The sequence below is a fragment of the Carassius carassius genome, chromosome 48 (assembly GCF_963082965.1).
Source record: "Carassius carassius chromosome 48, fCarCar2.1, whole genome shotgun sequence".
NCBI classification, from domain to species: Eukaryota; Metazoa; Chordata; class Actinopteri; order Cypriniformes; family Cyprinidae; genus Carassius; species Carassius carassius.
This window is the reverse complement of record NC_081802.1, coordinates 5,128,793-5,142,361: the sequence shown is the minus strand read 5'-3', so window position 1 is coordinate 5,142,361 and position 13,569 is coordinate 5,128,793. Positions and strand designations below refer to the sequence as shown.

General features: G+C 34.9%; 2 protein-coding genes across 2 annotated transcripts in view; both read left to right on the top strand.

The window, feature by feature from the left end:
* LOC132131981 (insulin receptor-like) overlaps positions 1-2,183 on the top strand; it is a 67,136-nt gene extending 64,953 nt beyond the window's left edge. The window contains exons 18-21 of the mRNA XM_059544180.1: positions 192-351; positions 438-567; positions 771-905; positions 1,412-2,183. Of these exons, the coding sequence (XP_059400163.1) occupies positions 192-351; positions 438-567; positions 771-905; positions 1,412-1,766 (780 nt within the window). The 3' untranslated portion in view covers positions 1,767-2,183. The remainder of the gene's footprint in view (positions 1-191; positions 352-437; positions 568-770; positions 906-1,411) is intronic.
* Positions 2,184-12,734: 10,551 nt separating this feature from the next.
* LOC132131095 (rho guanine nucleotide exchange factor 18-like) overlaps positions 12,735-13,569 on the top strand; it is a 36,482-nt gene continuing 35,647 nt past the window's right edge. The window contains exon 1 of the mRNA XM_059543030.1: positions 12,735-12,831. Within this exon, the coding sequence (XP_059399013.1) occupies positions 12,762-12,831 (70 nt within the window). The 5' untranslated portion in view covers positions 12,735-12,761. The remainder of the gene's footprint in view (positions 12,832-13,569) is intronic.

Genomic DNA, 13,569 nt, shown 5'->3' with positions numbered 1-13,569 from the left:
CCGGACGAGCCCCCAATTTCATTGCACCTGAGGACATTATAACAATAAAATGGACCAAATCATGTCATTTGATGTTAAATAATCCAGTTTTCCTTCACCTTCAAGGGCTATATCAGTCTATGAAACATCACAATCAATAGTTACCAGTAGCCCTTGGCTGTGATCACTGATTTCAGTGGGTTTTTTAACAGAATAACCCAGGTCGTCCTCCGCCAACCTTGAAGGAGATGATCCAGATGGCGGCGGAGATAGCAGATGGCATGGCGTACCTCAGCGCTAAGAAGTTCGTCCACAGAGACCTTGCTGCCAGAAACTGCATGGTGGCTGAAGATTTCACTGTGAAAATTGGAGGTAAGAAGATCAGAATGGAGCTGATTTTGCGTGAAACTCGGGATTCGAAGGATGAAAGATCTTGATTTTTGTTTTTTGTTTTGCAGATTTTGGTATGACGCGAGACATCTATGAGACTGATTACTATCGCAAGGGCGGGAAGGGTTTATTGCCCGTCAGATGGATGGCACCAGAGTCCCTAAAAGATGGCGTTTTCACCGCTCACTCGGATTGCTGGTGGGTATTTCTCTTCTTTGTTTTTTTTTGCTAATCTGGTGTTAAGAAGAACATTTAGATCCCTCACAACAAACTATTTGAGAAGTGCTTTGGGTCCTGTTGGGTGTCCAATCCTGTTTTTGAAAGGCCAAAATGAACACGTATGTGGACAGTCCCAGCCTATTGAGCTGGCAGTGCTGTAATAAAAATCTGCTGACTTTTAGGTCTTTCGGAGTGGTATTATGGGAGATCAGCACACTTGCCGAGCAGCCTTACCAGGGACTCTCCAACGAGCAAGTGCTCAAGTTTGTCATGGATGGAGGATACCTGGACAGACCTGATAACTGTCCAGAGAGAATGTAAGTACCAACATTTTAATAAATAATAAAGCTGGTGGACCTAATCCTGTTGACATCCCTTTTAGCATATCCAAAACAGTAGTTTTCATTTAGCCCAAATTCTGAAAAATAAAGTTAATATTCAGGATTTTATGTTCACAGTTGATAAACCATGACATAGTAAAGCTCTTCGGCAGTCAATGATTTTGGTCTCCAAACTATTTCGGTCAAAATAGATTTTTTTAGTTTGATTGTTTTGCTGTTGAGATCAAACATTTCCTTTTTCCACAATTTACTGTAAAACAAACTGAAGTTTTCATTTAGGATTTGGTCATTCAGTTTGGGTTATTGTGTATATGATACTGTATACTGTTCAGGATTTAGTAATAAAGCAGACATTTTTTGGCATTATTTCAGTCATTTCTGACAAATATTCTCACTTTCCAAAAATCGGTACATCCCTATCCAAAATGCAGTGTATTTAGGTGGTTTAAGATTGTCTTCTGTCGCTCTAACTCTTCTCCCAGGCATAGCCTCATGCAGATGTGTTGGCAGTACAACCCGAAGATGCGGCCCACTTTCCTCGAGATCATCGAGATGATCAAGGAGGACCTGCATCCCACTTTCCAAGAGGTCTCCTTCTTCTACAGCGAGGAGAACAAACCGCCTGAGAGCGAGGAGTTCGACATGGACTTCGAGAACATGGAGAGCATACCACTGGACCCCTCATCCTATTCCCAACGCGAGGAGAGCCTCAGCAGGGACAACGGCCCCTCGGTGGGCCTACGGGGCAATTACGAGGAGCACGTGCCCTATACGCATATGAACGGTGGAAAGAGAAATGGCAGAACTCTGTCTTTACCCAGATCAAGTCCATCCTAACGTTTGCCTCGGCTTTTTCTCTCTCGGTTTTTTAAAGAAACGTTTTCAAATGCGTTATTTTTGTTGAGGCCCTTAAAGATACAGATCTCAGGTCTTTTTTGTTCGTCGTCGTCGTTGTTGTTATTGTTTTTCCATCTCACAGCTACACTTGTATGGTTACAGCGAAAACGGACGCTATATCACCCGTCATCTGACGCACCATTCGCTTTCTGACACTTTTACACTTTTGCCAAGTTGGGCAGTGGGGAAATGCAAACTGTGAACATGACTAAATCAACCAGAAAAGCTGCTTCGGCTAGGTCACCTCAAAGTCCACTTCCCTCTCCTTTGGAAGCTTATTTCTTGTCTCTCTCTCGCTCTCTTTTTTTTTAAAAATATTTTAAGATAGTGGCCTATAAAAAGAGAAGTGTCTATCAATGCTTGTGTTGATTTCTTTACTACAGTGACTTTAAAGTGTCGAACTATAGAGGGCTTATATTCTTTTAGAACAAACTTTTGTTTTGTAGAGGAATGATTTCTTATTTTGTCCTGGAGAATTCCTGAATTCACATAATAGATGATGTTCATACGCTGTTCTGGTGAATGAGTTTTAATTTATTTGCTTTCTGTGTAGTTTTTTTCTGTTCTCTGAGCTTTTTTCTTTCTCCTGTCCTTTTCACCGGCTGAAGGATATTTAACAGTTATGAATTGGACAAAAGAGTTAATCAGACTGACCAATAGCTGCTGCTCTGATATGTAGTGGGTATTAAATATATATATATATATATATATATATATATAGATTTAAATATTGATTGTATCAGTATTTTAAATATAATATTCACAACATCTGAACTTTTGTACATAATTCTTATGTCTTTTTCTGATGTCTTCATTGGCTTTGCTTATGCAATATGTTTTGCAACAATGTCTTTTCATAAGCTGTTTTTTTGTTTTTAATGTCTAACCAAAAAAAAACATTTGCTCACAGTGATATTCCAGCGTACAGTGGGAAGCATATTTGGTTTGGCCTAAATTCAAATGATCAGAATGACAATATCATTTCGGAATAATGATTAATAATTATAATTAAACATAAATATTTGATTGCTCAATTCAAAGTAAAAAAAGCGTTCAAATTTCCTGTAATAAATTGGATTTTTGTTGGATGTTCCTCAGTTACATTTTGGGATTCCGATAGCTGTTGTGGAGAATGTTTTGGGAATGTTTCGGAGCATTTTCTTCCGTGGGATATAAAAGGTTGTTTTTGGCTAAATTTACTATTTACCTGATTTTTCAGGTGTAGTTCTGAGAAAGGGAAGTCTTAGGAGACCACAGGGAAAATAAACTTCCTCACTCTGTCAGAATGACGCAGCTTTTTCCCAAATAATCCTAATCCTTTAAAAAGAAAACAGCAGACAGCTTTCATAGACAGACGCATAATTCCTCAACTTTGTGCCTTCTCTGATCGCGAGAGATGCCGTTTTTACTGGATCTTGCTTATCGTCATGAAAAAATGTGCACATTTCATGTATGTGCATGTATATTTGTGGATGTATATTTTTTTGTGGGTAGTTTGGGAGGGAAATGACAGAACGAGGTTGATTTTTTTTTTTTTCGTGTTTTTGCCATTTCTTGCATTTTTGTACTGTAGACTGATAAAAAAAAAAATCACTTTCTTGGTCCCATTGGCTTTATCTTAGATGTACATAGCAGAATGTAGGAAATAAAACTTGCTTGTAGCTCTTCGAACACTATTACAAATCTTTTTTTTTTCCTATAAAATGGAGCAGTCATCAGATTCCTTTTTTTTTTTTTTTAATAACTACCATAAGGCAAATATTGATATTTTATTTATTTTATGATCCTCATAATTATGTAAATCCCTGCTAGCTTTTATAACAATACTCTAAGACAGGTAAAACTAGTCTTTTAGTTGTTTATTGGTCACGAACGCAGTTGGTTTAGCGCTGATGTCTTTCTGTTGGTTGTTTGGACAAAGTCTACCTCAGTATATTTTTAGATTGTTTTTAGTACCAAGCGCATCTCTCTTTAGTTGTTTGAATTTCTGTATCAGCAAAAACCATATCCGCAATCCCAAGTTCGGCCACTAGAGGTTCTCTCTCATAATGATTATTGTTTCCCTTTATTCAATTTTGATTTTGGAGAAAGCTTAGAACCAAAAGATTCACTTTAACGTGTGACGTCTCTCTTTTGAATCATTTGAAATACGCAGAGCCAGTTTGGTTGTGAAAAATTCTTTAAAATTTAAGTTTATCCTTAAGTATTACTAAAGTACAACGTTAAAAGACGCCTATAATGTGAAGTGTGTGGGGAAAAGCTGTTTTTTATTTTATAGTACATTGTTTGGCTTTGCTAATCTGTATGAGGTAATACAGCATTTTATCTTTTGTTATTTGAATTAAGCCACTTGCCATTAATTCACAAACATTGCATGTTTTCTGTGATTTCAATTTAACCGTTCAATTCGTTTCTTGAGCAACTACTGAATCACAGTTTGTTGGGAAAAAATGCCCACGAAACATGCAATATATATTTTTTTGGCTATAGTTAGAATTTGTGTACAACCGTTTGTGATACACTTGATGAAACAGCTCTTCTTCACTCACTGCAGTATCTAACTGAACAAATGTTCTAATGCCCCGAGTTCAGTAGTTTCACATACAAAAAATGTTTTGTTTTGTTTGCACCAAATGTGATTGTCAATGTCTTTTTTTCTTGCATGTGTTTTCTACTGTGAAAAAAACCCCAATTTCTATCAATGCCATAGTTTGTAGTAAACACGGACTTCACCTGCCTTTCCTTCCACATGCGATTCATAAATACCCTTGCGGACAATCCTATGTGCCATAGAAACGTTTTCTTTTCCTCAGGGAGATGTGAGCGTTGGGTTTCGTTAATCGGAGGAAAATCAATTTTATCCACTGGTAGCTTAATCGTATGAGAAAAATGGATGGACAACTTCAAAAAACGATGCCTTTGGATGCCAGTCGTCCATCTCTAAAGCATTTCACATCTTTCGATGCCTCTCCGATGTGTTTCGCGGAATAAATTGAGCGCCCCTAGTGGATCTATAGTGCCTTGCACAAACCTAAGTATCCTCCAAGCTAAACCTGGCCAACAAACTCCCTGGACCGGATTGTTTTTCCCCCAACATCCTCAAAATACTGGAGCCTACTGTACAGATTTCTTGACCGGTTAGCACAGCTTTGGCTCAATGCTTGGCTCGGTTTTACTGTATTGGTATATGTGAATGATATTCTTTTATTTTCATTTTTAATTAAGCTGAACTTGTCTCTTCTTGGATATGCTACGGCTTGCTTTGTGCGCTTGACGAACCACCCAACATCGTACGTTTGATTCACTGTTACCCAAACGACAACTGTGGCAGCTCCCAGTGTTAAAGTCTAAATTGAGAGAATATAATTTTGATAAATTACCTTTAATAAACGTAGTAACAAAAACAACCAAATGCAGTTTTTTACAGCAAGCTAAAAAAGCAGAACAGGTTGAGCACAAGGCATTGTATTTATTTTATTGTTTTTAAAAGAAAAAAGTATTACACTTAGAGATATTAATTTCTATTTTTTTAGTCAAAAAAGGGAGGGCAAATTCAATTACTTCAATTCAACTTTTGACTGTAAACTTTTACCATTCATGTACATTACGGAATTAACATTAGCAATGTATATAGCCTTCTTTTCGAAAAAAGTGTGATGTCTTTTGTTCATGGCATTACACTGTGATTCAGAGATATACAAGACATCCCATTTTAATCCCTAAAATGATTGGATGACAAACTGTTCGGGGGTCTGGCCTACAATGATACTCTTTGTACGACATTGCATTGTTTGATTTATTTTTTATATTTTATGTACAACTACCTGTTTGCCATCCAAAAAATGATGGCATAAATTATGGCTACAATCAAGCAAAAATAAAAGGTATAGTTGACATCTGAAATGATAACTTATGCAAATAGGTTACTATTGGAGCTTGTTTCTGCTATGAGACAAAAAAATAAAACTTCTCACAATTCTGCTTTTTTCCCCTCGCAATTCTGAAACAAATTCAGAATTAAGAGATATAAATCACAATTGCAAGAAATAAGTCGGAATTGAGAGACAAACTACCTGAGAGACGAAAATTCTACGATACGAGAAAAAAGAGAATTGCAAGATATAAACTTGCGAGAGAAAAAAAATACAATTTGCTAGTTTCTAAGAAGACTTGGATCTGTGAGAAACTTAATTGTAAGAAAAAAGATGAATTACAAAAATATAAACTTCCCATTGCAAGAGAAAAAAAAAAGTCACAAATCGTTAGATGAAATAATAAAAAAAAATTGTTTTGTATGGCAGAAAAAAAAACATTTAAACAACTGAGTTTGCATCTCATGATTGTGACCTTTTTTCTTAGAATTGCACAAAAAAAGATTGAATTATGAGACAAAAAGTTGCATTTACTTGTATTTCATCTTGTGGCGGAAACGGGCTTCCATAGTTTACAGAGAACAAATCTGGTTTAAAAACATAATGTCAGCCCCAATTACAACAGCAAATCAAGTTTAGTTAATATTGAATGTGTTGAATGTTTCTTTCTTGTGTAAATCTGTCTTTTTCGGGGCTTTCATATGATGGCCTGTTTAAACGTCAAATAATCAGCACCCTTGTGTATTTTTTTCCCCGAACTGTTGTCATGTACAATTTTCTGTTTAGTTGAACATTGGATCATTTTGTTTCGTTTATCCCTGCTGTTTCGTTCTGCTTGTTTTCTGTGTTTTGTTTTTTAAATGTTATTTAATCATCAGCGCACACTTTCTCATCAAAACTTCCCCCTCGCTAGTTGAATTTGTGTGGAAACCATGTCTCTTATTTAAACAAACCAACGAATCCATCTGACCAGGATCAAACTGTGCCATGAGAAACTAGTACGAATCGACAGTTTTAGTTTTTCAAGGAAAGCCAAACAGTGACGTGTACAGTAAATATTGCAATGAAATGAAATTGAATCTTGCTGTGTGTAAATTATTAACTGTTTATATGAAATTCATGAATTAAAAATTATTTGGGAAAAAAATGGCTTGCAAATGTGTCTGTTGCAATATAATGTATAACTTTTGTACATATGAAGAGATATAAAGGCAAAAGAACAGAGAATTTCTCATTTAATGTTCCTCTGAAGACAAGTACATGGAATGACATGAGGGTGAGTAAATTATTTCAATTTAATTTATTTTATTAAGTTCTGGATGGACTGCGATTGAAGTGTTTTTAAAACAAACATTATATCATTTTATACACACAATGACAAAATTAAGACAAAATGGCAATTAAAAGTACTGTAATGAAACCAGTATTAAATGGTACAACAACATGGTACATTACTTTTCGGGAACTTCTGTGAATATTTTATATTCAAAACTTTTAGAGAGTTGAAACATGTCTTTTATGAATAGATATCATTATTTCATACTTATCCCAGAGTGAATTATGAAAATCTGATGTAAAAATATGACACACATTACTAATTTATGGCTTCATCTTACAACACTTAGCTTCTTTTTTTTTTCCAGTGTCCTCTGTTTGCACTGAAGACAGCATCGTCAGTGAAGTGCTTGAAATATGAAGAAAAATCAAGGTAAATATAATTTGTGGACAATATTTTGTTGAATTATGCAGAAAAGTTTTCAAATATAATTTAATTGTGTGTATTTGAGATACATAAAATGCTAGCTATAAAATAAGCATTACAAAGACGAAGGAGATTTTGATTTGTAAAATAATGATAATGTAATTTCCATCATAATTTCCACAACAGAAGGTCTGATTTGAGATGTGCTGGAGATGGAAATTATGATTTTCAGAAAAAAGACAATTCTCATGTCTGAAGACCAATTAAACGGCGACACTTTACAATAACATCCCATTAGGTAACATTAACAATTAACCACGTTAACTAACAATGAGCAATACATTTAGTGCTGTATTTATTAGTCTTTGTTGTTAAAAATACAACATTTTGTGCATAACATTTTCTGTAATGTATTAGGAAATGTTAATAAAAGTATTTTTAATTGTCAGTTTTAAACTAGTGAGAGTAAAAAGTGCGTTTTAAGCAGTGTTATTGTATAGTATTATTTTTGTTATTTCATGTTTACATATTTGGTTTATCATTTTATTCATATTTTATATTATATATATATATATATATATATATATATATATATATATATATATATCTAATTTCTATATAGCCTAAATGACTTTTTATTTCAGTCTTAGTTTTAGTAATTTTAGTGCACATCATAATATTTCTATTGTATTTTTAATTTCAGCTTTTTTTTTAATTACTATTTTTAAATAGTTTTAGAAAACAGTGCTTCAGAGTTTGTCCCACATAGTGCCCAAAGTTGAAGAGGGTTTTGTCATTTTTATGATTTTTTATTTATTTATTTTTTAAGTATTTCTATACAGCTTAATTTTTTTTTTTCAGTTTTAGTAGTTTCAGTAATTCAGTAGTTGCCAACGTTAGCATTTCTCATTTGTTTACATTTTCATAAAATATTTATATGTGACCCTGCATGGACCACAAAACCTAAGGGTCTTAAGGGTCAGTTTTTCGAAATTGAGGTTTATAAATCATCTGAAAGCTGAATAAAGAATATTTCCATTGATATATGGTTTGTTAGGATCGGACAATATTTGGTTGAGATACAAATATTTGAAAATCTGGAATCTGACGGTGCAAAAAAAAATCTAAATACTGCGAAAATAAAAACCTTTAAAGTTGTCCAAATGAATTCTTAGCAATGCATATTACTAAGCATTACTACAACATTTTGATATATTTACGGTAGGAAATTTACCAAATATCTTCATGGAACATGATCTTTACTTAATATCCTAATGATTTTTGGCATAAAAGAAAAATCTATAATTTTGACCCAAGCAATGTTTGTCTCCCACAGTACCAAACAAATACTGACCATGTTATTAACATGATCCTCATTTTAGTAAAACCATAAAAAGACACAGGTCTGTTACCAGTGTTGGGAAGGTTACTTTGGAAATGTAATAGGTTACAGATTACAAGTTACCCTGTTTAAAATGTAATAGTAGTGTAACTTTTTCAATTACTTTATTCAAGTAATGTAACTAATTACTTTTGAGTACTTTTTGATTACTTTTCTAAATTTGTGAAAATTAAAGAATAATAAATAAAAGCATATACATCAACTTAAATACAGTTATCTAATAAGCATGTGATGTATTCTGTGTAATAAACTCCTGAAACATTGGTGTTTTTTTTAAACTGCTGTCTCTGTATATGATGATAGTTTTCTCAAAATAAGTAAAATGCACATGAAGTGACACAGAGCAGTTCTAGAAATTATGTTTATGTGCTCGTGTACTCCTATATTGAGGCGTTGAGGTTGAAAACACTGCGAGCTTCAGTAGGCCTATGTGTAGTAAATGAAACCATGTCTTTGCCATTAATTTACAGGAGGGGCGGACTGGGAAAAACATTCAGACTGGAAAATTCAAACTCATATAAACAAATTCATGGACAAAACTATTTTTTGTATGGACCTGACATAAAAAAGGTTTAAATCTGTAATTTGGGGACATGCAAAATAATTAAAAGTTCTCTCCTGAACTGCACCCTTACTTCCATTTTTCTCTTCAGTCTCTTTATTTTGCCCTGTTATCCATCTCTCTCATGACTTTAATACTCAAGATTGAACAAAACTATACTTTACAATACAATACTCTACAATACTACAATATCTTTATCGAAAAATCATAATACTGTACACGAGTCATGTTTTTCCCTTACAAAAATTAACCTTGCTTTTATTAGCCTATATAAAAGTAAAATAACCTTGTTTTTTTTTTTTTTTTTTTTCACAAGTGGATTTGTATTTATTTTTAAATAAATACATTTGTAAAATAATTTTACATTTTTGGTTACCACATTTAAACAATAGTAACCATTTTCTCTGGATTTATAGTTAAATATTAAAATGTTAATTTTCGTAAGGGTTGAGTTGTTGTCTGTCGTAGCTCCCCCTAAACCTATAAAAAAAATCTGAATTTTTTTCAGCTAAATTACTACTGTAACATTACAACAGATAATAATGATGTCCTTTATATAGTATTTTGAGTGATGACTGATGAGCAACGTGCTGCTGCTTGATTAAATAAAAAAAATTAAAAAAACAAAGACAAAAAAGCATCTTTACAGATGAAACTGACCTAAAACCCTGAACAGTAGTTCTGCTTCTCTGCTCCAGCTGTGCGCTTCCACACTCCACTCTATTCTCTCTCTCTCTCGCATTGATTACTCTGAGTCTGATCCAAACCGTTTGGCGGAGGCGCGGAGAGCGCGCGAGTCATGACTAACAGTTAATGACTTATTAGATATTTAATTATCAAATGGCAGATTCGCAAATGATCGCTTTAGTACATTCGGCAGGCAATTATACAATAATGATATTAAATAGTGGGGCAAAATCAACTGTCAGGCCACCGGGAATTGTCCCGGTTCTCCCGGTGTCCAGTCCGCGCCTGATTTCCACAGACACGCAGAATGTGCAAGTCATATATTGCATTTTTGGGGCTTAATATTCACAGACACTAGTCCATGTCATGTTTTGATTCAAGTGTACTGACCTACTTTTGATTTAGTCATCCAAAATGTGGCATATTCCGTCTGCGTTAGGCATTCCGTTTTTATGACTGGATTCTACGAACCAGACTGTGTTTCCGCATCCCGGAAATTATTAGGGCGGTACGTCTCAGAATAGTCAGTGCAATTTGGGAAAGAAATCAGTTAAATCTGTATGTGGATGTGTGTAAATATTCAAATGTAATCCCCTTTGTAATCGTTAAAAATTTCATAAGTAACTGTAATTTAATTACTCATTTTTTCATAGTAACTGTAACTAATTACAGTTACAATAATTTTGTAATTAAATTACGTAACGCCGTTACATGTAACTAGTTACTCCCCAACACTGTCTGTTACTGAGAAAATGTCTCAACATTGTGCTGTCAAAAGAGCAATTGTACAATTAGCAGGAAATAGCAGTTTCATCACTAGTCAGTGAACTGTGAACAGCAACTAGTTTATGCAAAACAAACTCTGCGAAGGGGTTCGTTCACCACGTTAACCACCAGCCAATTTGAGTTCTGCTGATCTCTTCTAAACCCCTGCACAAATGCACTCAGTGTGGGAACTATGCAGTCATCACCTCACATGCACAAAATACTGTTTTTGCTTTCTACAGTTTGAATTAAAACATCCACAATCACTATGTTTGGTTCGTACCACGTCCGAAAGAAGGGCCTTGTATGTGTGTGTTCACGTAAAGGCCATGTGTCTGTGCTGAATGTCATTCTGAAGAGGAAGTTGTAGCAGTGTTGTGCGTTTAGGCTGTGGTTAACACAGCACTCTGCTCTATTCAGACGCTTCAGCTGCCAGAAACTCATATGTTAGATTCAGAGGAGGACGTTTTGCTAGTCGTGGATAGTTGTTTGTATTTAAAGATTAAGGTGAGTACAAACAAATGCTTGATTTAGTTAATACACAGTAAAGATGCTGACTTTTTGTGCGATTTGAACTGAATCTGTGGCATTGTTCTGGGGAAAGCATTATCTTCTGCAGCTCCAGATAAGCTATCATTCAACCTTTAATGTGTTTAATCTCGAGTTTGGAATGAAGCTTGGACATTCTGGACTATGAGAACCCAACTAGAGCTCGACTTGAAGGATTTCACTGCTGCTTTCGGCCATTATTGTTCACCCGTTTCATTTAAGGAACTGCCTAAGCAGAAATGCAGTTTGTTCGCTTTGGTGCAGCTGAGTGTAGAAAATCATACTAGGTGTTAATTGTGTCTGTCTTCTGTTATTTTTCAAAAGCAACCGTTACGACGCCTGTTTGTGCTCTTCACCGATGGTGTTTTCCACTTTCACTATTGTACACTAGACCGTGCACACCGTTATAAATTTCATTTTCATCCACCTTGCAAAAATACCATTGGTTTTTTGTCAAAATACTATGATGCATTGAAATGAACCATGTACAATGTTTTTTAAAATGGTATTCCCAAGAATATCATGGTTGTACCTTTATTTATATATATAGATAGACATATTTTTGACAGAAATATTATGGTAGATGTATGAATATGACAGTTACACAATAACATGGTTATTACAGTACATTGGCCCCAAAAATATTTGGGCATTTGAGCCAAACTTAAAATCAGCATTTTCACATTTATAGATATTTCAGATTTTTTTGAATGTTTCAGTTTATTTTTAATGTGTCATGGTTACATGTACTTGCTATAGCAATAACAGTAAACTGTAAAATTCCAGGCAACTAAACTGAACCCTAAACTTAGCCCTATAGTAAATGCATGTAATGTTGTCAATTAATATTACTCGGTTCATATTTGTATAATTAGACTAACATCTAAACCTTAAAACAAAATGTAATCAAAAATAAAAATTATCATGAATTGATGGAATGGTGAAAAGTGGCAGGTTATTTGAAGGGGAGGAGTCTAAAAATAAATGGCCTTGATGATGTCAGCAGAACAGGAAAGTCATTTGAGGGGTGGAGCAAGTTTTGTTATGATCTGATAAAAGTTTCCAAATTATGTGAAGTAAGTGTGACTTAAGTGTCCAAATCATTTTTGAAGAGACAGTACTGTGATATTTATCACCTGATACCATCACTGTGATATTTTTTTTGTAGGTGTTGTATTAAACACATTTCCGTCCCATTCAGATCCAGCAGTGCTTCTGTCTCTCTTTTATCCCTCCCTCTCCCCCTCTCTCTCTCGCTGTGAGCCCCCGCGTCTATGCCTCTTGACTTTGAATCATATGTTAGTTAATCCCCGGCGGTCCCCTCCACTGATCTCTGACTCTAGATTTTCTCATATCTCGCTCACCAACTCCTCTGGGAGAGACTCACAACGTCCACATGGCGGATCCTCCTCTTCACAACTCCTGGCCCTCGTTCTCATGGATGAAACGATGGTCCTTCAAACGAGGTAGAGAGGATGATTGTGTCTTTCTGGATCTCGGAATTATAACTTAATTCCAGTTTACCAATGATTTTGTTGAAACTATAAATATAGGTAACAAACTGTAGGAACAAAGTTTTTTGGTGAAAACTATGGTTACAATGGTATTTTTGTAAGGTAATATATATATATATATATATGTGTGTGTGTGTGTGTGTGTGTGTGTGTGTGTGTGTGTGTGTGTATCTGCCTACTTCATTGGAATATATCAGCTATGAAAGTATACTGAGTGTTGTTTTATTTTTGCATGCATTTGTGGTCTGTCAGACCACCGGTGCTTAAGAAGACCAGTCACATTTTGAACAGAATGAGCTTTTGCATGCTGCTCTCATGACCTGACTGTACGTGTTAGCACATACAAAACCACATTTTCACACTTGGGACAGATCTGTGCGATTACGTCATTTCTGCATTTTGTGGTAAAAGACGGAATAACTGGAAACCACCAGACTTCAGAACAGGAATGTTGGATGTGTATTTAAATACTGATCGAGGTGGTTAAGGCATTGCGCTCAGAGACATGGTGCTCAAACAAGTGATGGAAGGGCAATTTCCTGAACCCATGTCATTTCCTCTATTTGCTCTACTGTTCTTTAAAAAGAAAAAGGCAAAAACAAGATTAAAAAAAGCTCAAGATTCACAAAACCTAAATCTCCAAATTGCGATTGGCAAATGTTTCACTTCCTCCAGGGATTCGACGACTAA